At 45.7% G+C, this 24,978-nt stretch overlaps 1 protein-coding gene across 5 annotated transcripts in view; it reads left to right on the top strand.

Annotated features, from left to right (window-relative positions):
- Positions 1 to 24,978, top strand: part of ARHGAP32 (Rho GTPase activating protein 32) — a 235,744-nt gene that overhangs the window by 124,242 nt on the left and 86,524 nt on the right. For 3 of the 5 annotated variants that reach the window (XM_044281753.1, XM_044281749.1, XM_044281751.1), the window contains 3 exons: positions 5,669 to 5,777; positions 22,547 to 22,653; positions 23,905 to 23,992. In XM_044281753.1, the coding sequence (XP_044137688.1) occupies positions 5,673 to 5,777; positions 22,547 to 22,653; positions 23,905 to 23,992 (300 nt within the window). In that variant the 5' untranslated portion in view covers positions 5,669 to 5,672. The remainder of the gene's footprint in view (positions 1 to 5,668; positions 5,778 to 22,546; positions 22,654 to 23,904; positions 23,993 to 24,978) is intronic. The other 2 variants (XM_044281750.1, XM_044281752.1) reach the window with 1 other exon arrangement.

The following is a 24,978-nucleotide window of genomic DNA, read 5'->3' on the forward strand; positions in this document are numbered from 1 at the left end:
AATTGACTGTTTCCTTGGCTGTGTTTTTTGGGATCATTTGAAATGTCCATCCTCGTTACATCTCCATCATTCTGGTAGATGCAGCAGGTTTTAATCAAAAATGTCCATTTATTTGTCCATTCATCCTTCCTTCAGTCATATGCAGTTTGCCAGTGCCGTATGCGGAAAAACAGCCCCGCACCATGATGTTCCCACCTCCAAACTTCACTGTTGGGCCAGTGTTTTTGGGATGATATGCAGGGCCTTTTGGCCTCCAAACATGGCATCCAAAATGTTCAGTCTTGGTCTCGTCTGACCAGACTATATTCTCCCAGTATTTCACAGGCTTGGCTAGACGTTGAGCAAACTTGAAACGCGCTTGAACATGCTTTTTGTTCAGCAATGGAGCTTGGTGTGGTGAGCGCGCAGACAGGCCATGGAGGTTGAGTGCATTACTGAAGCCTCATTCACACGTCAGTGGTTTACAGACGTGTGCTGTACGTGTTCTCCACGGACAGCACAGGTCCCCATTCACTTTAATGTGTGTATTCAGACATCAGTGTTTTAGCACGCTCCGTTTTTTTTAGCACGGTTGCATGCTCTATTTTGTCCGTCACATACACTATAGTCTACGGGTCCGTGAATACCACGGATGCAACACGGATACCATCCGTGTTTCACGGATCATTAAGAAGAGATACTTTGAAAATATATTTTTCAGCTGTTCAGTGTCTGTGAAACACGGATGCAACACGGACAACAAAAATGGACACACGGATCCTTCACTGACAGCTTCGCGGATGCATCACTGACCACCTGCTCACGGATTTTTACACGGACGTTGAAACAATTCTACTTGCTGATCCCAGGTCTTTCAGTAGCTCTCCACAGGTGGTCCATGGCTCTTGGACAACCCTTCTATATTTCCTTTCACCCCTGTGTCTGAAATCTTGAGGGGAGCATCTAGTCGTGGCCGGTTTAAGGTGAAATGATGTTAGCTCCACTTTCGGATTAAGGCCCCAACAGTGCTCCCTGGAACCTTCAGTAACCAATGCCATCAGTATGTGCAGCAACAATAAGGTTGTGAAGGTCTTAAGGGCGCTCACTGGTGTTACCATCATGAGGTGTTTCTGGTGACACCTTTTTATAGGCAATCAGTTGAACCAGCTGATAATGTTTTACTAAGTGGAGGGGATTGCTTTCTAATTACTGATTTCTGCCAGTGTCATGACTCTCCGGGGATTTTCGCACCTCTCTTTCTTCATGTGTTCAATACTTTTTCCATGTGTCATTTCTCATTATTACACATGACTTAAAGGGGTTGTTCGGATTCAGAGCTGAACCCGGACATACCCTTATTTTCACCCAGGCATTCCCCCTGAGGCTAGCATCGGAGCATCTCGTGCTCCGATTCGCTCCCTTGCCCTGCACTAAATCATGCAGGGCAAGGTCTCTCTTGTTTTCAATAACATACTGCCGGGCGGAAACGCCCGGCAGTGTGTTTGGTGACGTCACCGGCTCTGATGGGCGGGCTTTGCCTATCAGTGCCAGTGACGTCACCGGGGTTCCTGGCAGCCCCATGGAGAGCCCCGGTATGTCACTGGATCTCCCAAAAATGCCTTTGCCCTGCGCGATTTAGCGCAGGGGAAAGGAGAGCATCGGAGCAGTTCACTCCGCTTCTCCTGTCAGGGGGGCTGCCGGGGTGAAAATGGAGGAATGGCTGAACCCGGACAACCCCTTTAATTTATGGACATCTGTGGTTTGATTTCTTTGCCTGTGTGAATTGGATGGGTTGTTGCCGACAACTGGTGAGAGTTTCATGTCAATAGCATCTGTAGAAATATATTTACTGAGAAAATTGGTGACATGTTCAATACTTATTTCACCTGCTGGTAACTGAGTATCAGTAGAGGATAAGTAACATATGTACACAGTGACTCTACCAGCAGAATAGTGAGTGCAGCTCTGGAGTATAATACAGGATGTAACTGAGGATCAGTGCAGGATAAGTAATGTATGTACATAGTGACTCCACCAGCAGAATAGTGAGTACAGGTCTGGAGTATAATACAGGATGTAACTGAGGATCAGTGGAGGATAAGTAACACATGTACAGTGACTCTACCAGCAGAATAGTGCATGCAGCTCTGAAGTATAATACAGGATGTAACTAAGGATCAGTGCAGGATAAGTAATAGTAATGTATGTACATAGTGACTCCACCAGTGGAATAGTGAGTGCAGCTCTGGAGTATAATACAGGATTCAGCTCAGAATCAGTACAGGATAAATAAAGCTTCATTCACATGTCGTTGTTCTGTACATGTTCTCCAAAGACGGCACACGTCCCGATTCATTTTACACATCAGTGTTTTTAGCACGGAAGCATGCTCTATTTTGTCCATCAAGCCCATTATAGTGTATGGGTCCGTGGCTCCATGTTGCATCCGTGTTTCACGGATCATAAGGAAGAAATGAGCAGGGTCAGTGAAACATGGATGACACATGGACAGCAAAAAACAAACACGGATCCATCACGAAAGCATCACTGACCACCTTTTCACGTATTTAAGCACCGTCACGGGCTTGTGAATGAGGCTTTATATAATGTATGTAGACAGTGACTCCACTAGCAGAATAATGATGCAAACCTGCGGATTTTGGTCGGACCGGCTGACCATCTAATGTGTATAAGGGTGGCCATGCACAGTAGGTAGAAGCTGGTTGATAGTTGAACGTTCATTTTGCAGACACGGCCATACACATATAAGTCCATATTGGCCATTACTGATCATCAGGGGTCTGAGTGACTACCGATGATCCGCAGGGGGATTACTCCATGGTGTAGAAGTCGGCTCTTTAGAAGCCATTAGCTCATTCTCTAGTGTAATGAAAGCCAATAATGTGAATTGTAATACATTGCTCTCATAGTGAGCTCACGTCCAGTGCCGAATATTTTCCACATGACATACAGAACCCCACATTGTGTCCTGAAATTGATCTCACACGTGACTTTGCAGGAAATGGATTATTCCACTCATCAGGCGTAAAGAGTGGTGGTGATCGCGCCGGGTCTCTGGGTGGAGATTTCACCAATATTTATTCTTCTTGTTAAAGGGACAATAACTTATAACTTATCCCCTAGTCCTACGTGGTGGACCCGTCCATAGGCTGAAGTCACCTCCTGATACAGGTCACCATGTACTGCAGTGCATTGTGATGTTACATGGGACTGCAGGTAACCTACTACATTATCTGTACCCGGACAGTTATCACTGTGTTATCTGTGGTGTTACATAGGACTGCAGAAGACCTCTACTACATTATCTGTACTCGGTTATTACTGTGTTATCAGTGGCATTACATGGGACTGCAGGTATCCTCTATTACATTATCTGTACTGGGAGTTATCGGTTCAGTGTGTTATCAGTTGTCAGTTATCAGTGTGTGTTCTGTGATGTTACATAGGACTGCAGGTGCGTTCTATTACATTTTCTCTACTTGTAGTTTTCATGAAAGAAGACGATAAGCTCTGCTGCATCTGGTCGTGATCTCAGCAGGTGGTGATTTGCTGGGGGCCACGCGATCGGTAATGGGGATGGTCACTATTCCTGGTCCGGAGGATTCTGCCTTCTCTCTGCTGGATACCCCCACCCCCTACCCTTCTCCTTTTGCTGGCCTCAGCGTTTCCAGTCATTTCTTTCTCCTGGAGGCAGAGGGAAGGGGCTACGAGTCTGCCCCTGCCTGAATTGATGGTTTTTGTCATATTAAATATTCAGAGGAGCTGTAAACATTCTTGACCTTGGGATAATGAACCAAACTGGTGCAATGGAGCGCAACATCCCAGAGCCAGCTCTGCCTCCCTACACACCCAGCATCCACGAGCGCAGGCCATATATCTGTGGAGGTGCACTGGTAGTAACATTACTGCCAGGATCTATCTACATGACGGCGGCAACTTTTCTTTTCTGGTCTCCTGGGTGGTCTTGGATCTTTAGGGTCCATTCACACTTCCGTAAGTGTTTTGCTGTCCGCAAATTGCGGATCCGCAAAACAACGGACCACACATGGCCGGCACCCCAATAAAAAAATGCCTTTTCTTGTCCGTGTCTGCGGACAAGAATAGGACATGCTCTCTTTTTTTGCGGGGCTGCGGAACGGAAGTGGGGAGGCGGACAGCACACTGTGTGCTGTCCGCACTTCCGTTCCGCGACCCCATTGAAAATTGCGGAACGGATCCAGACCCATTCATACGGACGTGTGAATAGACCCTTAGGCCTCTTGCACACGAACGTTTATTTTTTCAGTTCCTTTTTTGTGGATTCCGTTTTGAGGTCCGTATGCGGAATTCACTTCAATGGTTCCGCAAAAACAACGGAAGGTACTCCGTATGCATTCCATTTCCGTTCCATGATAGAACATGTCCTATGATTGCCCGCAAATCACGTTCCGTGGCTCCATTCAAGTCCATAATTCCGCAGAAAATACAAAAACTGAATGCATCCGTATGTCTTCCGTATCCGTTGTGTTTTTGCGAAACCATCTATTGAAAATGTTATGCCCAGCCTAATTTTTTTATGTACTTATGTTTCTTTTTGTGATCCGCAAAAAACGTATCACAAGCAGAAGAACGGAAGCTGAACGGAAACGCTACTGAAACTGAAAAACAAATCCGTTTGAAACGGACCTCAAAACCATACGGCAGTGTCCAAGAGGCCTTAGTAGAATTTAGGCTTTTCTGTCACCACCACAGAGCGGTTTACAGCCAGCACTACCATTCCATCTAATAGCCACGGCAGCAGGCCTGATGGATGTCATTGACCGGAAAGCGGAGGAGGCAACAGGGAAGACTTCGGGGATAGGATCCCCCATGTACATCGTGTCAATAAATAAGTGGTGACCCCACTTGTTCTCCTCAAAGATTTATCGCAATGGGGAAAACTGTTGACAGGTTCTTTGTAAACTTCCTTAAAGGGGTTTTCTGACCCCTGCCAATCAGCTGTTTGCGAAGGTACTGGCGTTCCTGTGAGAGCCGCGGCCTTTTTTTTTCAGCTCGCCCTAGGCCAGTGATCGCTAATCTTGGCACTCCAGCTGTGGTGAAACTACAACTCCCAGCATGCTCCATTTATTTCTATAGAGTTCTGAGAGCAGCCAAGCAAGGGGGGCATCTTGGGAGTTGTAGTTTTACCACAGCTGGAGTGCCAAGGTTAGCCATCGCTGCCCTAGGTCATTGATCTCACGTGGCCTCGGAGCAGTTGACTGGGGCTGAAATGCGATACCGAGCCCAGTCACTATACCAGCACTGGACTTGGTGAGCTGATAGAAGGCTGCAACGCCAGTGCCTTCTCAAACAGCTGATTGACGGGCCCCAGATACTGATGACCTATCCAGAGGAATGTTAAAGGGGTGTTAGAAAACGCCTTTAAAGGAACATGCACCAAAATGCATCCAATTTATGACCTGCGCACGTTTGGCTTTAATGGCTATTTGGAGAGATAAAGGGGCTGTGGCTAAGAGGAGACCAGCAGCGTTTTCTATGGAGGATATTAGTGTATTTAGGGACGTAGGACAGGGATGGCGGACATGCTGTTGTTTTTATACATTTGGCACATTTTTTCTATTGTGATATGAAACGTAATTGATCTCCCGCAGAGTGCCGCTACTCATCACTTGTGTCTTACCCGTTGCAGAATAATGAAGTCCTCTCTGCATTTAGAAGAAGATGACTTTGTACCAGAACTTCCCCGCAGTATTCACCCCAGGGAGAGGCCGGACTGGGAGGAGACCATCAGCGCCATGGTAAGTCCACGCATACCTCACTTCTGCCACATCATTTTATTGTGAGGGGTTTGGGCATCGCGGATAATCTCGGGCACATACCACACATTGTTCTTGTTCTGGAGGTTGCCATCTGTTTTCCTGAATTAAATTGGAGCAGGACAGCGGAGGGAAGAGGCGACACGTCGATCGCTCTGGGGAAATTGTTCAGATGACTCCTGTGCTGCAAGGAAATGAAATATTTTTCAGTCCAAGCAATCAGAGAAAGAGGGACGCGCAGCATGGCCCATATCCCTGCCCCACCTCCCCATGTAGCAGAGCTGTCTGTGATAAACTGTAGCTTCTCTCTATGTAGCAGAGCTGCACTCGATACAGTGTAGTGCCCTTTCCATGTAGCAGAGCTGCACTCGATACAGTATAGTGCCCTGTCCATGTAGCGGAGCTGCCCTCAATACATTGTAGTGCCCTTTCCATGTAGCGGAGCTGCCCTCGATACATTGTAGTGCCCTTTCCATGTAGCGGAGCTGCCCTCGATACATTGTAGTGCCCTTTCCATGTAGTGGAGCTGCCCTCGATACATTGTAGTGCCCTTTCCATGTAGCGGAGCTGCCCTCGATACATTGTAGTGCCCTTTCCATGTAGCGGAGCTGCCCTCGATACATTGTTGTGCCAATTCCATGTAGCACAGCTGCCCTCGATACATTGTTGTGCCAATTCCATGTAGCACAGCTGCCCTCGATACATTGTTGTGCCAATTCCATGTAGCACAGCTGCCCTCGATACGTTGTACTGCCAATTCCATGTAGCACAGCTGCCCTCGATACGTTGTAGTGCCGATTCCATGTAGCACAGCTGCCCTCGATACGTTGTAGTGCCGATTCCATGTAACAATCTGCTTATGATGTATTTTAGTGCCTCTTTCCATTTAGCGGAACTGATTTTAATACATTGTTGTTGTATCACTCCACTCACACTACTTTTTGTGTCTTTTTGAATGCCATTGCACCTAATTGTAGGCGCAATTGGCGTTTTTACCCTGTCCTCACTACTTTCCTGAGAAGGGGGTGTGGTGAAGGGGAGAGGCTTGCGACCTTGACAAATGTATCATCTTTTATGCGAGTTTCCTTGAAATATGATACATGGGCATTTTTTTTTTGTTTGTTTTTTTGCGGATTGGATGAGGACCTTTTTTCCCTTCTAACATAATGGATCTCAGATGAATGTGATGTAATTCTTCCCTTACTAATACTCTCAAGATTTTAGACATCTAAAATTGCGCCGGATTTATCACAGTGGCTGATGCTGGATGATAAATCTGGCGCACCTTTACACTGTCTAGTCTGTTTCTACCACATATTAGTCGGCTTACCTTATGACAGACGTTTGTACCAACCATTTGGCACAATTTTGGTAAACACTGTTCTATCTGCAACTAAGGGTGCATTCACACGACCGTATAAATGGATCCGCATCATTTCAATAGGGCCGCAGTAGATGCGGACAGCACACCGTGTGCTGTACGCGTCCGTTGTTCCATTCCGCGGCCCCACCAAAAATATGGAGCATGTCCTATTCTTGTCTGCGGTTGCGGACAAGAATAGGCATTTTCTATATAGCACCGGCCATGTGCAGTCCGCAAAATGCGGAATGCACACGGCCGGTATCAGTGTTTTGCGGACCGCAAAACACTTACGGTCGTGGGAATGCACCCTTAGACCACCCTTTAGCCTAGCGAGGAAAAAAAATTCTACTGATAGACTAAATAAAGCCTAATGCACATGACTGTAAGCATTTTGCGGTCCGCAAACCGAATATGGAAGCAGTTTGTTTGCCATCCGCGTTTTGCGGAGAAGTATATAGGATATAATCTGTCTTTTGCAGAACTGACATACGGATGCGGGAAGCACATTGAAGTCAAAATGCAGATGCGGCATGCACATGGACCACGTCCGTATTTTGTGGCTCCACGGTTTGCGGACTGCAAAATGCTTACGGTTGTGTGCATGATGCCTAAGGCCTGAGCAGTAGCAAATCTGCCCCACTTTGCTTCCTGTGATACATTGTAGGTCCTCTGTGTATGTAGCAGTATTTGTATTGTCGCTCGTTCTGTCCCTGAGACTTTCTCCAGACCGTCCCTTCCTGTCACCACCTTTAGGCCTCATGCACACGACCGTTGTGTGCATCCGTGGCCGTTGTGCCGTTTTCCGTTTTTTTTCACTGACCCATTGACTTTCAATGGGTCCGTGGAAAAATCGGAAAATGCACCGTTTGGCAGCCACATCCGTGAGCCGTGTTTCCTGGCCGTGAAAAAAATATGACCTGTCCTATTTTTTTCACGGCCAACGGTTCACGGGCCCATTCAAGTCAATGGGTCCGTGAAAGAACACGGATGCACACAAGATTGGCATCCGTGGCCGTAGGTTTTAGTTTCATACAGACGGATCCGAAGATCCGTCTGCATAAAAGCTTTTTCAGAGCTGAGTTTTCACTTTGTGAAAACTCAGATCCGACAGTATATTCTAACACAGAGGCGTTCCCATGGTGATGGGACGCTTCTAGTTAGAATACACTACAAACTGTGTACAAGACTGCCCCCTGCTGCCTGGCAGCACCCGATCTCTTACAGGGGGATATGATAGTACAATTAACCCCATCAGGTGCGGCACCTGAAGGGGTTAATTGTACTATCATATCCCCCTGTAAGAGATCAGGGCTGTCAGGCAGCAGGGGGCAGACCCCCCCCCCCTCCCCAGTTTGAATATCATTGTGCGGCCCCCCCCCTCCCCTGTTGTTAACTCGTTGGTGGCCAGTGTGCGCACCCCCCTCCCTCCCTCTATTGTTTTAATACATTGGGGCCAGTGTGCGCGCGCCCCCCCAACCCCCCCCCTCCCTCCCTCTATTGTTTTAATACATTGGGGCCAGTGTGCGCACCCCCCCAACCCCCCCCCCCCCCCTCCCTCCCTCCCTCCCTCTATTGTAATAATAGCATTGGGGCCAGTGTGCGCACCCCCCCCCCCCCCCCCCGATCATCGGTGGCAGCGGAGTAGAAGATTTTCATACTTACCTGGCTGCTGGCTGCTGCGATGTCTGCGTCCGGCTGGGAGCTCCTCCTACTGGTAAGTGACAGCAATGCGCCGCACAGACCTGTCACTTACCAGTAGGAGGAGCTCCCGGCCGGACACAGAGATCGCAGCAGCCAGCAGCCAGGTAAGTATGAATCTTCTACTCCGCTGGCACCGATGATCGGGGGGGGGGGCACACTGGCCCCAATGCTATTATTACAATAGAGGGAGGGAGGGGGGGGGGGGGGGGTTGGGGGGGCGCGCACACTGGCCCCAATGCTATTATTACAATAGAGGGAGGGAGGGGTTGGGGGGCGCGCACACTGGCCCCAATGCTATTATTACAATAGAGGGAGGGAGGGAGGGGGGTGCGCACACTGGCCACCAACGAGTTAACAACAGGGGAGGGGGGGCCCACTGGCCACCAATGAGTTAAAAACAGGGGGGGGGGTCTGCCCCCTGCTGCCTGGCAGCACCTGCCAGGCAGCAGGGGACAGTCATGTACACAGTTTTTTTGTATATTCTAACCTGAAGCGTCTCCATCACCATGGGAACGCCTCTGTGTTAGAATATACTGTCGGAAATGAGTTTCACGATGTAGCTCATATCCGACAGTATATTCTAACATAGAGGCGTTCCCATGGTGATGGGGACGCTACAAGTTAAAATATACCATCGGATTGGAGAAAACTCCAATCCGATGGTATAACAGAACTCCAGACTTTACATTGAAAGTCAATGGGGACGGATCCGTTTGAAATGGCACCATATTGTGTCAACATCAAACGGATCCGTCCCCATTGACTTGCATTGTAATTCAGGACGGATCCGTTTGGCTCCGCACGGCCAGGCGGACACCAAAATGACTTTTTTTTCATGTCCGTGGATCCTCCAAAAATCAAGGAAGACCCACGGACGGAAAAACGGTCACGGATCACGGACCCACGGACCCCGTTTTTGCGGGCCGTGAAAAAAAAACTGTCGTGTGCATGAGGCCTTAGTCCTAGTAGTGAGTGGCTGGCAGCCGCCTCTTACCGCCATGTACATGTTGCTCCTGTGTGGACATTTCTACTTCTCTGGGTGACTGTAAGTGAAGTTGAGTTATTTCTTTCTCGCGCTCTGCGCCGTCCAGCTGTCCGGACTGTAGAGGTTTTTTTTTTTTTTTTTTTTTTTTTTTGGCGGATTTCGGATTAGTTCTCCCTCGTGCCACATTCCTGTCCTAACTTGCTCTTGCATATCTTTCCATGGCTTTTAAACCATAGCCCTGCTCATGAGAATGTTTTACCATCTTTTGTAAACACATTCCTTGACTTGTGTTGATTGCATCATATCTTCTACTCCAGTCACACGTAGAGCTGCATTCACAGTCCTACTGGCAGAAATCGATGCGTTGTGGGAGGAGCCCATATTACCTATTATGTCCATGTGTTTCATCGTATATGCCACTTGACTGATGCGGTTTCTGACAGTACCAACATGTCCGAAATACTGAGAAAACCCTTCTTTAATATTTTCTTGCACGAAGCCAAGCTGTGTGACTGCAAAGTGCCAATGCACTGTAGACAAAATGGCTGCCATCAACTGCACTTTTTACGCTTGCGTTTGATGTTTTGTAGAAGAAAGTAAAAAATCAAGGTAAAGTAAATCATAAGCAAATTTTCTATTTTTTTATGCAGGTTTAAATTGCCAGGCTGTACCTGTGTAAACGAGGAGGGGGACGAGCCCTTTGCAGAGCTTGCACCCTTTTATTATGCTGGTTTTCGAGATTCCTGGAGGTTGGGCTCCCATTTATCAAACGTTTATGGCCGCCAGTCACTAGTGGGGTGCCACAGGGGTCAATATTGGACCCTATTCTCTTTAATATAGTCATGAATTAGCTAGGAGAGGCATTGCACCGCAATTCGATGACCTATCCTTCCTTTCATTGTTTACCTGCCCGCTGTCGACAGTGCAGCGGTGAGCAGGTGTAATTACATTACATTACATTCTATGGGACAGCTCTGTGGTATACACTTGAATAGGAAGGAGCTGTCCCATAGAGGTGAATGGGGACGGCTTGTAGTTACACCTGCTGACTGCTGCGATGTCAACGGTGAGCAAGTAAACGATGAAGGGAAGGCTGCGTGACCTTCTCTTCAACCAGCTGATCGGTGGGGTGCCGGATGTCGGACCACAGCCAATATGATATTGATGACCTATCCCGAGGATGTCATCAATAAAAATATCTCAGAAAACCCCTTTAACTGTAGCAACCAGTGTCCGGCAGCTGCTCCCAAGGCCAATAAGATAATAGGTTGCATCAATAGGGGCATAGATGTCCGTGATGAGAACATAGTCCTGCCACTTTACAAATCACTAGTTTAACCATACATAATATATTGTGGAGAGTACTGAGCGCACAAGACAGACATAGCAGAGCTTCAGTGGAGGACTGGACTGCCAGGACTGTGACGAGGGGACATCCTCTGCGTCTGGAGGAAAAAAGGTTTCTACACAAACCTAGAAGAGGATTCTTTACGGTAAGAGCAGTGAGACTATGGAACTCTCTGCCTGAGGAGGTGGTGATGGTGAGTACAATAAAGGAATTCAAGAGGAGCCTGGATGTATTTCTGGAGCGTAATAATATTACAGGCTATAGCTACTAGAGAGGGGTCGTTGATCCAGGGAGTTATTCTTCATTACCAGGATTGTCTTTACCCTGTCAAGGCTTTTCCTTCCTCTGGATCGAGATTGCACGATAATTCCATCCTTAGGTTACCTGTACCTGATCCAGAAAAATAGGCACAGTCTAAAGTGCGAATTTCAGTGCTTTTCTGCACCAATAAAAACCATGTTACTTGTGGTTATTGGTGCGGATTTTCTGCAGATCTTAGTCTTGCATTGCAATGGTGAAATCGGCACAAAACGTCACACAAAGAATTGACATGCCGTGGATTTCTGAATCCGCACTCATCATTCACTTTGCTGGTAATGTGTTATGCTCAGTTTTTTCCGCATGAGAATCCGCACAGAAAAAATGTGTGTAATCTGCAACGTGTGCAGACAGCCTTGGGATAGGACATCAGTATTTGACTCCTGGAGAACCCCTCTAAGTGGTTCCCATTCAGGCTCCTGTAACAGGTCCATGGTGCTCTAAGTTCTGAGTGTCACTCCCCTATTGGCATGTATAACGTATGTGAGGAGACCCCAGAAGTTTTCTGTGGAGCTCCAGGTGCTGAAGTTCTTGCTTGACATCTGCTTAGTGCAGACTTTACCTCATAGCACAGAGGTCCCTTAGGTTGGTTATTTTTTAGTGGGTACTCATTGATCGGGCACATTGCACTCTGCCAGTCCCTGTGCTCTGGTGATCCTGGTGTGGCACCTTGGTACTCCTAATGGGCTCCCGTTGTCTTCTGCATCCTCTTTCGTCTCATTTGTTGTCACATGTTTAAAGGAGTTGTCTCGCTTCAGCAAGTGGCATTCATCATGTAGAGAAAGTTAATACAAGGCACTTACTAATGTATTCGTTATTGTCCATTTTGCTTCCTTTGCTGGCTGGATTCATTTTTCCATCGCATTATACACTGTTCGTTTCCATGGTTACGACCACCCTACAATCCAGCAGCGGTAGTCATGCTTGCACATTGCAAGTTAAAGCACTTGTCTATTCTCACTCCTGTGGTCTCGGCCACCAGAAAGGCCTGCGCTTTTTACTATAGTGTGCAAGCACGGCCACCGCTGCTGGATTGCAGGGTGGTCGTAACCATGGAAATGAGCAGTGTATAATGTGAAGGGAATGAGTCCAGCCAGCAAAGGAAGTAAAATAGACAATAACAATACATTAGTTAGAGCCTTGTATTAACTTTCTCTTCATGATGCATACCACTTTCTGAAGTGAGACAACCCCTTTTATCATGGAATCTGTGACGAGTGTCTTCTTCTGCGTTCTGCTCTGTTTCCATCTCGCTACTCCAGTAAGCAGCCATGTATAAGGCTGCCATATTCCTCACTGTCCGTCTCCTCCACCAGAACATTCACTCTCATACTGCTCAGGTGCAAGTCCTGACTGATGATACATTTTGGGGGTCACTTACTAAGACTGGCGTTTTATACGCCAGTCTTAATAGCCCCTTGTGCTGGCGGTGGATCTGCCGAAGTTATGAACAGGCTCCAGCCTCTACATAGCTTTGGCGCATCCACCACCAGTCTAAATCTACGCCAGCTTCCTTGCTGGCTTAAATTTAGACCATTTTCTCTGCCTAAAACAGGCCTTGAAAATGGTAAATGATATGAACCTGCCGGCCTGTCCCTTTCCCCACACACACCCCAGGGGTGCAGCACTCTGAAGAGCTTTGTGGGTGAGAACGAGCAGTTTACATTGGATTCTATAGGCTAGGGGCAACCAGTGCAATGACTGGCACAGAGCGGAGGCATCAGAGTAGTGGTTGGACAGATTGGTGACCCTGGCTTCTGCATTACGGATAGATTAGAGAGGGGAGAGTCTGGTGAGGCGGAGGCCAATTAATATTGAGGTACAGTAATCAAGGCGGGAATGGATCAGGGAGACCTGAGCCGGCGAGAGACTGAATATACGGGGTCAAGGAAAGATCGGTGTCGAACGTGGCACAGAGACAGATGATGGTGTCTTTTCATGTCCCGTGTAGACTTTCGGCGGGTACTGCTGGTTACACTTTGTTCTCCGTCTCCCATCATTTGCATGTGTCCAACTTCCCAGTTCAGAGCTGCAGCATGAAGGTGTCCATCATCACCGCCCTCCACCTCAACATGGAGGTTATTTCCAATACTTCTCTATGTTCATCCTCTGTCTTTAGCTACTCATTTGGAGTTGTAACATTCTGTTTATGGAGTAGGATTTTACTATGATGAAGTACAGTGATCAGTTCATGCTGGGGGTTGTAGTGTTGTCACTATGGAAACGCAGTGCAATCTGCAGGCAGCTGAGCAGGAGGAGCGGAGCAGATTGATTTGTAGTTTTATGGTTAAAGATTCAGTAAAACGTGTACTTGGCCGCATTCAGACGAGCCTATTAGCAATGCGTATATATAGTCCGGATTTTATGTCCTGGAATCCGCTGCTAATGTTAATAAATGGAGCTATTCACATGGGCGTATCGTTTCCATCAGTGTTTGAAATCCGCAGCATGTCCGAGTTTTGTGCGGATTAGTCTCCAAATGCAGTCTGTGCAGTGCTTAAGGAAGGAAGAAATCGGCATGGAAATCCTGAAGCAATCCTGATGACTATACTCATGGTACATCATGAGGATCCTGAGCCAGAATACTGACAGATCTCAATACGCTCGTCTGAAAGCAGTCTTTCAGTAAAACTTAGTTTTTTTTGAAGGCCAGGAAGCGGTCCTATCAGTGACTGACAGTCCTCCCTCTATGGCTGTGTATACACAGATAGCTGTCAATCACTGATGGCACCGCCTCCTGGACATCAAAGTTCAGAATGAGCAGGAATTAAAATATATAAATTCCAAGTTATATACAACTATATAAAAATGATATATCAATCTGCTCAGCTCCTCCTGCTCTATAACATACTACCTGCAGCTCAGACACCATGGTCAACATGACAGGCTTCCTTAAAATCCTGCTTTTTCTATGCTTAGGAGTCAGTCATGCAGGTCGTCCTACTCAAGAGCTGAGATTTAAATGAAATCACAGATTTTACTGATTCCCCCCCACCCCAAAAAAATAACATATTTTGTGTTGAACTATCCATGCTCTATAACATGCTGCCTGTAGATTCCCTTTATTGCATGATGGGGGTTGCAGTATTCCAGGTGTAGTGTGTGATTGATTGTATATAGTGGACAGGTCATGTTAGTGGTTGTATACTATAAAGTAATGTAAGTCCATCTGCTGCCCCTAAATCAGTCCTGACACAATGAGCATTGACACCACAAGACTTCTGAAGGAGTCCTATGGAATATGCCAAGAAGATATTCACAGCAAATCGTTATTAAAGCCCTATAAGTTGCGAGCGGGCACCTCCATGGATTAGGCTAGTTTTTCCAGAACATCCCACTGATGCGTGATCGGACTGAGATATGGGGAATTTGGAGGCCAAGTCAATACCTCTTGAATCCTGTCATGTTCCTCAAACCATGCCTGATATTTTTTTGTTATCCTGAAAGAGACCATTTCCATTAGTGCTTCCATAAAGGGGTGTGCTTGGTCTGAAACAATCTTTAGGTACGTGGTACATGACTAAGTAACATCCACATTAAAGAGGTTTTCCGATATGTTTTCACTGAGTACCTATCCTCTGGACAAGTTATCAGTATCTGATCTGTGGGAGTCCGACACCCGGGACCCCTGCCAATCACGTGATTGAGAAGGCATCGGCGCTTGCAGTAGCAATGCAGCGTTCTTGCAGCTTTTCCTAGGTCAGTGACGTCATGCTTATTAGTTCTGGGTGTCGGACACCCACCGATTAGATACTGATGATCAATCCAGAGTATAGTCAATCAGTTAAATATTTTGGAAAACCCCTTTAATGCCAGGACCCTAGGTTTCCCAGGAAAATATTGTCCGGATCATCACACTGGCTCTGCCACCTCGCCTTCATCCCATCCCGACTCGTACCCATTGTAGGTGTTTTATGTGTAGGCCAGGGGCCACCACGAGCACATCTAACCTGTCTACAGCTATAGAGCCCCATATGCAGCGTACTGCAGTGCCCCGTGCGCTCTGACACCGTTCTGTCATTGCCAGTAGTAACAGTCAGTGCTCGAGTGGCTCTTCTGTGGGATCAGACAGGCTATCCTCAGCATGGGCCGCAATGAGTAGAGGGCACCCATGGCAATGTCTCCACTTCACCAGTTGTCCTTCCTTAAACCACTTTAGGTAGGTACTACTAGGGATGAGTGAATCGACTTTGGATGAAACATCCGAAGTTGATTCTCATAAAACTTCTGTCCATTACTGTACGGAGCAAATGCTCCGTGCGGTATTAGAATGTATTGGCTCAGATGAGCCGAAGTCTCGCGTGACTTGGCGTAATAACTTCATAGATTTTTTTTACTGTAAAAAAAATAATAATTCCCAAACTCTGGTTCGGGAAATGGTTTTTACAGTAAAAATTAATCTTTAAACTTATTACGTGAAGTCACATGAGACTCCGCAAAGTAATAACTTTGCCTCATATGAACCAGTACATTCTAAGGGTCCATTCACACGTCCGTATGTGTTTTGCGGATCCGCAAAACACGGACACCGATAATGTGCGTTCCGCATTTTGCGTAATTGCGGACAAGAATAGGACATGTTCTATTTTTTTGTGGCTCCGCAAATGCGGATGTGGACAGCACCTTCCGGCCCCATTGAAAATTAACGGGTCCGCACCTGTTCTGCAAAATTGCGGAATGGATGCGGACCCATTTTGTGGAGGTGTGAATGGACCCTTATACTGTATGGAGCGCTCGCGCCGTACAGTATTGGACCAAAGTTTTATGCGTTTTTCCTGCTTCCAGCATATCATCCTTATAAATTGACTGTTCACCTGCTGCCCTTTATATCCCCCTCCAGTCAATGGTTTTAAAGTTTCTACTGTTCAGTCTGATAAAACGATACTCTAGTCAGTCATGTTGAGGGTAGTAGTGTTCTACATGTAGACTATAATGTAGGTATTAGGGTCATATATGATTAGTAGTTCTGGTTGGGTGTCGTTCCTGTGTCCTTGGAGCGGGTATGTCCTCTCGGAGCTCCCCCGTCCTTTGTGGTTTGATGTGTGATTTATTGGTAGGTGGGGCAGGGGATTCTTTTGTATTACAGGGTGATTTTACACACATGGAGTTTACATACGTTTTTATTGGCATCGGGGAACTGCTTACGATGACGCTGGGGAGATGTGAGGTTTACAATTTGAGGGCCATGATTGGTAACATAGGCTGCAGATCACGGATTGTGTGTGTTACTGTACATGAAGGTATATATGTGTCCCTAAGAAGAAATTCATGAAGCCTCCACTAATGAGGTACATCTCCCAGATCATCTTGATAATGATGCAGAGTTGTCTTCTAGTCCTTCTCATGTGCTTCATGATATTGTGGCCCTTGTGTCGCGAGTGACTGAGCAGATCTGGAAGCCCTCTAGCCACATTTTAGATGCCTACTTTTTTTTGTCTATTTCATTGATGTCCGATTCTTGTCATTGTCTCGTGCAGAGCTGTATCTTGTCTGTCCCAATTGTAGAAAACATCAGACAGAATCTGACCTTGAGATCCTTCCCTGACTTAATCATTGAGATCCTCTGCGTTTCAGGGCTGTATCCTATTAATATAACTGACTCATTCACCTCAGGAACCCCCAAAGACCCCGCACACAGATGCAGCATTACTGGTAGTGATCCCAGAGTAGTGGTGTGTGTGTGGATAGGGCACCATTAGTGCATGTCATACAGCATCTGCTATCCATGTACAAGAGTCAGTCCGTTGCTTCCAGTTTTTAGCTATTTCATACTGGGTGAGACTGATATGGTGTTCTGCATGATGTGCCCCATATCTGCAATGCTGAGACCTTCCAGACACCTTTACATTCACATGTGTGACTGATATCAGCCTCTTCTTTTATAACTGTATTGTAATAAGGCTACTATTACACTAGCGTTCGATCGGATCCGTTCTGAACGGATCCGATCATAATAATGCAGACGGAGGCTCCGTTCAGAACGGATCCGTCTGCATTATTTTAGCATATAAAAGCTAAGTGTGAAAATAGCCTCGGACGGATCTGTCCAGACTTTCAATGTAAAGTCAATGGGGGACGGATCCGCTTGAAGATTGAGCCACATTGTGGCATCTTCAAACGGATCCGTCCCCATTGACTTACATTGTAAGTCTGGACGGATCCGCACGCCTCCGCACGGCCAGGCGGACACCCGAACGCTGCAAGCAGCGTTCAGCTGTCCGCCTGTCCGTGCGGAGGCGAGCGGAGCGGAGGCTGAACGCCGCCAGACTGATGCAGTCTGAGCGGATCCGCTCCATTCAGACTGCATCAGGGCTGGACGGCTGCGTTCGGGTCCGCTCGTGAGCCCCTTCAAACGGAGCTCACAAGCGGACCGACGAACGCTAGTGTGAAAGTAGCCTAAGATGTGTCTGATATCAGCTGCTCCTCTTATAACTGCATTGTAATCAGATGTGACTGATAAAGATGAGCAAATTTCATATTTTGAAATTTGTTCACACGTAGTTTGGTGGTAAAAGGTGAATTGCGTTATGGATTCCGTTACCACGGACCATAATGCAATTCTATGACGGATAGCATAACGGAATGCCTTTTGAGGCATTCCGTTATTCATTCCGTCATAATAGAAGTCTATGGGCTGCAAAATGGATCTGTCCCGTTTCAGTTATCCAGGAGAGGACTCCCCTGCGTAACGGAAACGGAACAGATCCGTTTTGCAGCACATAGATTTATATGATCTAAAGGCATTTTGTCATAGAATTGCGTTATGGTCCATGGTAACGGAATCCATAACGCAGTTCTGCTTTTACCACCAAATGAAGCGTGAACGAATTTCATAACATGAAATTCAGTCATCTCGAGTGACTGATATAAGCCGCTCCTTTTGTAACTGTACTGTAATAACATGTGACTGATATCAGCCGCTCCTCTTATAACTTTACTGTAATATGACTGATATCTCTTCTAATACTATACTGTAATCAGATGTGACTGATATAAGCAGCTCCTCTTATTACCAGGGTGGATAAAAATCGATGATTTTTAAAAAAATTAATAAATAAAAAAAATCTGATTTTTATTTTTTATTTAAATCTGATTTTTTAATATAAAATGCTTTTTGAGGAAAATATATTACCATCCAAAGGTTATTCCATCATGAAATAAAGATTTGTTTTTTAATTATGTAGAATAAGGCTGTATATGTTGAATTTTTTGGGGTAAATACATTCCATTAATCCATTCACAAGGTCATGCTCTTCCAGAGGTTTTTGTAAGATTATTGGGCAGTTTCTCTGCCTACAAGATATTATCCCAGATGCTGGTTTACTTTTGCAGTTCTCAAAACTGAATTTGACTCGGCAGAGATCACTTGCCTCTTCTTCACAGCAAAAATGTTATAACATGAACAGAGTTGAGAAAAATACCTTAATCCTAACTTCTACAAACCTATGAATACAGAATCAACCTAATCAAACTAATATGAAAAGTTGTTATTCTAAAAATCTTCATCTACTTGCATATTATAAGTTATACCAGCAAGAATTAGTCTTTTTAAGTAGAAAACTATGATTTAAATCACTAGTCAGTAAGGCTTGATTTAAATCAAATCCACCCTGCTTATAACTGTACTGTAATATGACTGATATCAGCCTCTCTTCTAATACTATACTGTAATCAGATGTGACTGATATAAGCAGCTCCTCTTATAACTGTACTGTAATAAGACGTGACTGATATCAGCCGCTCCTCTTATAACTGTACTGTAATCAGATGTGACTGATATAAGCAGCTCCTCTTATAACTGTACTGTAATAACATGTGACTGATATCAGCCGCTCCTCTTATAACTGTCCTGTAATAACATGTGACTGATATCATCCGCTCCTCTTATAACTGTCCTGTAATAACATGTGACTGATATCATCCGCTCCTCTTGTGAAGACCCTGTAGAGTTACACCTCCCATAGACAGTGACATCCATATATGCGAGTAATATCTTATATCGGGTCTCTGGCCTGTGGGGCTGGTGGCCCCTCTGATCATGTTTGGACAGATTGAGGCTCTGGACCTGCTCTTGGTTCTGCTGTGGCCTGCACAATGGAGGCTCCTGTTCTCCGCATTCCCCTCTCTTGCTCAGTTTGATGTGGTTTGCTGTGTAGTAAATTTGCTTTGTGCGTGAGACTTCAGACACTGCGGAGTTACATCAAAGCCTCTGGGGTAATGTGTCTCCACAGGGTCACCAGCTCTACTATCAGTGCCGTCATGATGAATACAGAGGCCTCTTCACTGCTCTGCTGCACAACGCATAGGCCTTAAGGTGAACCTGCCACATTCAACATGGTGCCTGATCTCTAAGCAGCAGGTTATAGAGCAGGATGCGCTGAGCAGATTGATGTATAGTTTTGTGGTGGTCCCATCAGTGATTGACAGCTTGCCCTGTATCAGTGTACATGCAAAGATAGAGCAGGGGTTACCTGACCAACATACAAATGATAATGAATCTTTATCTGTCTGCTCAGCTCTTCCTGCTCTATACCGTGCTGCCCACAGGTATACTGCATGGGCAACGTGACAGGTTCCCTTTAAATGCACCGTAGTGACTCCCAGAACACAGGCCTCCTCAAGTCCTCTCACTCCCATCTATCCAGTCCGCTATAGTCCTCCAGCCCTGACTAATGGACATGACGGTGGACAAGTTCTGCTGCTCTCATATTGATTCCCTCACCATAAGGCCTTATTCACACGTCAGTGTCTGTGATGAAATCCATGATAAAACCACGGCGTATTACAATACTAGCAAAGTGAATGAGATTTGACAAATCTCACGTAGACTTTGCTTCTTTCTTCCGTGCGTAAATTCACCTGCTCTATGGTTTTAGAAATCTGCAGCATTTTGATCATTTGTGTGAGGATTTGCAGGAGAGAACAGAGCAAAACTGCATCAAATCCGCACCAAAAACAGCAAGTAACACATGCAGATTTTGGGGTGGAAATGTAGAGAAATGCACACGAAAATCTGTTTGGGGGTTTCTGTTTTGAAACCTGCACCCCTGTGCAGCTACCCTAAAAGTTACACCATGTGCTGTCCGCATCAGTATGTCCGTTCTGTAGCCCCGCAAAAAAAAAAAAAAAAAAAAAAAAAAGTGTCTTATTCTTAAAACTGATTGCATACGGATGTCATCCGTTTTTTTTTTGGGCGGACCGCAAAGCACATACAGTTGTGTGCATGTAGCGTAAATGCTCAGTTCTAAGTAATCTCCTAAAGAGATTCAATATTGAGTGTAGATAGAGCTGGCTGATAATAAAAAGCACAATGTAAAAATCTTCCTAATGTCCACCCTGCAATGATCAAAGCCGCTCCACTCAGCATCCCCACTATCGGAAACAATAAGATGTTGAAAACAGACACCCGAAGTAGGTTTATTATACAGTGTTACACCGGTGGAGCCGCGGCATTGGCAATGTGTGCCGGACGCCATTCTTTGCTGCTGCATCCAAACCTTTCAAGTAGCATCTTGGAGGACTTTAGAGATGGACAAAGATGAAAGCTCTTCCATAAAACGTCATATAACACACGGAACGCCTTGCATTTGCCCGCCTTGGTTTCGCCCTTTTGGCTTCTTCCAGGGCATCTTACCAGATGCGTGATTGTCTTTGAAGTGTCCAGCCTGAGATACTTCACACCAGTGAGCCTCCAGTGGTCCTGGGCTTTCAGGGTGTCTGCTCTTCTCGCATCCCTGGTGCACACTGACAGCAGGCCTCTCGCAGTCCAGATACACCACATTTTGATCTGTGATCTCTAGTACGCAGTGATCGTGTGGAGTAAATGCCAACATTCTGCTGTATAACCGGTTATTAGAAGCTTCCAGCTATACCTGCAGCCTAACAGATGTGAGTGGTGCTCTGCTGCCCCCTGCTGGCAGCTAATGGCAACTGGATATTTACTGCAGTCTTTTAACTTTGAAAGGATGAATCTCATTGGCTGCTGATGTTCTGATCTTTTAGATCAGGCATGCTCAACCTGCGGCCCTCCAGCTGTTGTAAAACTACAACTCCCACAATGGCCTGCTGTAGGCAGATAGCTGTAGGTTGTTCGGGCATGGTGGGAGTTGTAGTTTTGCAACAGCCGGGGGGGCCGCAGGATGAGCATGCCTGTTTTAGATGGATAGGACAATACATGTCAGGTTGTGATTTGTTCTCAAACCTAGACACACAAGTCATGGTTTCCATTTGTACTTGATCTGTTCTAATGTATTTCGGATCACAAATCGACCCACCCCCCGGCCGTATAAAGCTTCTTGTTGGGTTTCTGTTTTATTTGATGGATTAGCATTAATCTGATGGAAATAAACAAACATAGCGGTGAACTGAGCAAAATCACAGCAAACCTCAGAGGACCATCACATAATATCTGTAAAGTGCTGCGGAATGCGTTTGCGCTATATAAATAAAAGATAATGAATAACAATATGAAAAGAGATATACTAAGGGTCAGAGATTAGGTAGTGGTGGCCCACTATATGATTACTCAGAGGTGTCCAAAAGTATTACTGTTGAACTGAGTGTACCTTATTATTATAGTGATTTAAAACATAACATTTATTTCATTTAATTTTAAGATATTGAGACACTGAGTCAATATGAAAAGAGAACTCATGCAGCACTTGGCTTCTAGGTTTCTGAGTTGCTCCATTGTGATCTGGGATGAAAGGAGAACATAAGGTGTTGTCAGTGGTCCTGCACATAGCATATACATACCTGGTGGGGGAATGCCTTGCGTTTTATAACCTGTGCTCATAGATTTTGCTTCATAGTTCTTGTTACCTTTATGCTTTGTAATACATTATGATCTGCATCTTGTATTCTTGTGTTGTTGCCTTTTAGGTTTGTCAAGTGACGGGCAGTGGGCCCTTCTCAGCTTCACACTCTCCCGGTGCAGGCACTTTTCCAAAACCACAAGTGCTTGTCTGTTAATTACGTGTCATTAAGTAGTTTGCGGCACAGTTGTTTCTAATAGGACGGTTTCTTCTTTCTGGCAGGCACGAGGGGCTGATATTCCAGTTCCTGGAGAGATTCCCATTGCCACAGAGCTCCCAATGAGATCCTGCAGTCACACCGCAAGCATGAAAGTCAAGAACGTCAAAAAGTGAGTTACGTGTCATCTCTTCCTTCTTAGGTTCTCTATGGTATGGTGTATGTATCGGCAACATTTATAGTGCCATGAAAAAGAATTCATACCCCTTGAACCTTCCACATTTTTTCACGTTACCCCCACAAACTTAAATGCATTTTATTGGGATTTTATGTGGTCGACCAAGACAAAGTAGCAAGTATGTGTGAAGTGAAAAGAAAATGATACCAGGTTTTCACAATTTTCAATGAAAATCTGAAAAGTGGCGTGCATTTGTATTCAACCTGTCCGGTGTGTTCCTTGGTTTTCATGATGCTGTTTTCTAACAAATCTCTGAGGCCTTGACAGAACAGCTCTAGTGATATGGAGAATAAATTATACACAGGTGGACTCTAATAGGTGTCTTCTGAAGGCAATTGGTCACACTGGATTTGATTTAGGGGTATCTGAGTACGGGGGGCGGAATACAAATGCATGCCACACTTTCCAGATTTATATTTATAAAAAATTTAGAAAACCATCATTTTCTTTTCACTTCACACATACTTGCTACTTTGTGTTGATTTATCACATAAAATCCCAATAAAATACATTTAAGTTTGTGGGTGTAACATGGGAAAGGGCAAGGGGTATGAATACTTTTTCAAGGCCCTGTAGAAGTGTGAGTCTGAGGAAACTGACATTTAATGTAAAGGGGGTTTTCCGAGATTTTTATACTGGTGACAAGCCAACTTGTGTTTTCAAGTTCGGAGTGCAAGGTTCGGGTTATCTAAGAATTCCGTTATGGATTCCGCTACCACTGACCATAACTTATAGTCCGTGGTAGCTGAATCCATAACAGAATTCTTGCACGCCCACCCCCACCGATCAAATACTGTTGACCTATCCAGAGAATAGGACAGAAGTATAAAGATCTCAGAAAACGCTTTTAATGTTGTGAAAGTTTTTAAAGGCAATAGTGCTAAATTGGACGAGATGGCTATTGAAAATATGGAATAACAGCAGGGACAAGTCCCATGAGGGAGCATTCTGCAGTATTACACACTTGTAGTGGCTTACATGGGCGATGCGCTGAGCTTTTGATGAATTTGACGCAAATAAGGCCATCTCACACTCTAGCAAAACTGGCTTCAAAACCTCCCCTCATGATAAATCCCCCCCTTTTAGAACTTTTCCCAGTTCCAGGATGTAGTCTCCCTTTTCTAGGGACCTTTGCTGTTTGAGTGCAGGAGACATCACTTATTCTCCTTAATTTTCTCCTCCAAGCAGAATATCCTTCACCAAGGGGCACTTCCCAAAATTGGCAGAGTGCGCTCACTTCCACTACGAGAACGTAGACTTCGGCTGTATTCAGGTAAGGGTTTGTTGTAGGGATTGACCGATATTGATTTTTTTTAGAGCCGATAATCTGTGAACGTTCAGGCCGATAGCCGATAATTTATACCGATATTTTGCGCCACCAATGTTTTTAATACTGGGGGGGACGGGGCGCACTGCGCCTCCAATGAAGATAACTCTCTCATTAATTCATATACAGGAGGCAGGAGCTGGCTGCAGAATCATAAAGCCGCACCTGACCTCTATGAGCGGTAGCCGCGATCAGCGGCAGTTAACCCCTCAGGTGCGGCACCTGAGGGTTCAACTATTACGGATCGCAGCTACTTGTCATACAGGTCGGGAGCCGGCTATGTGATTCTGCAGCCAGCTCCTGCCTCCTGTTGAATTTGAATGAATGAGTGAGTCAACAATATTTGTGGCGCAGTGGCCACAGCCCCTCCCCTCCTTTTCTCCTCTCTCCTCTCATTGGTGGCAGCAGCGGCACAGGGGGAGGGAGGCACTGCTTCCTTCTCCCTTGTGCTGCTGAGGGATTGCGCTGACAGCAGTGGGATCCGTTTTCCCGATTCCTTATCGGCAAAATAGATGCCGATACCATTAACTTTCAAAATCCTGAATATTGGCCGATAATATCGGTAAAACCGATAATTGGTCGATCACTAGTTTGTTGTATTGTATTGTGCAGGTAATGTCTGATCCTCCTCAGTCTGTGTGTGAGTTAGAGGCAGGTTAGATTGTGAGCTCCTAAGGATGGGATGATGGGAGTGATTAGTATATGTGTATAGCACTGTGCTATATGAGCAATGGATAATTCATTATACATAAGAGAAGGAAAGAAACGGAGTCCAGTACACCTTGCCTGTAATACCCGGTGCTCTCAGTGCGCTAGATATTGCATCTCTCCCTCTTGCTACACTTGTGATGTCATCTTGTATTTACTAAGTGGCGTGAAGCCATGCAGCCAGCAACCACTGCTCCGTACTTAGTGAATCCCATAAGGTCGTC

The sequence above is a fragment of the Bufo gargarizans genome, chromosome 2, assembly GCF_014858855.1.
Source record: "Bufo gargarizans isolate SCDJY-AF-19 chromosome 2, ASM1485885v1, whole genome shotgun sequence".
Classification (NCBI taxonomy): domain Eukaryota; kingdom Metazoa; phylum Chordata; class Amphibia; order Anura; family Bufonidae; genus Bufo; species Bufo gargarizans.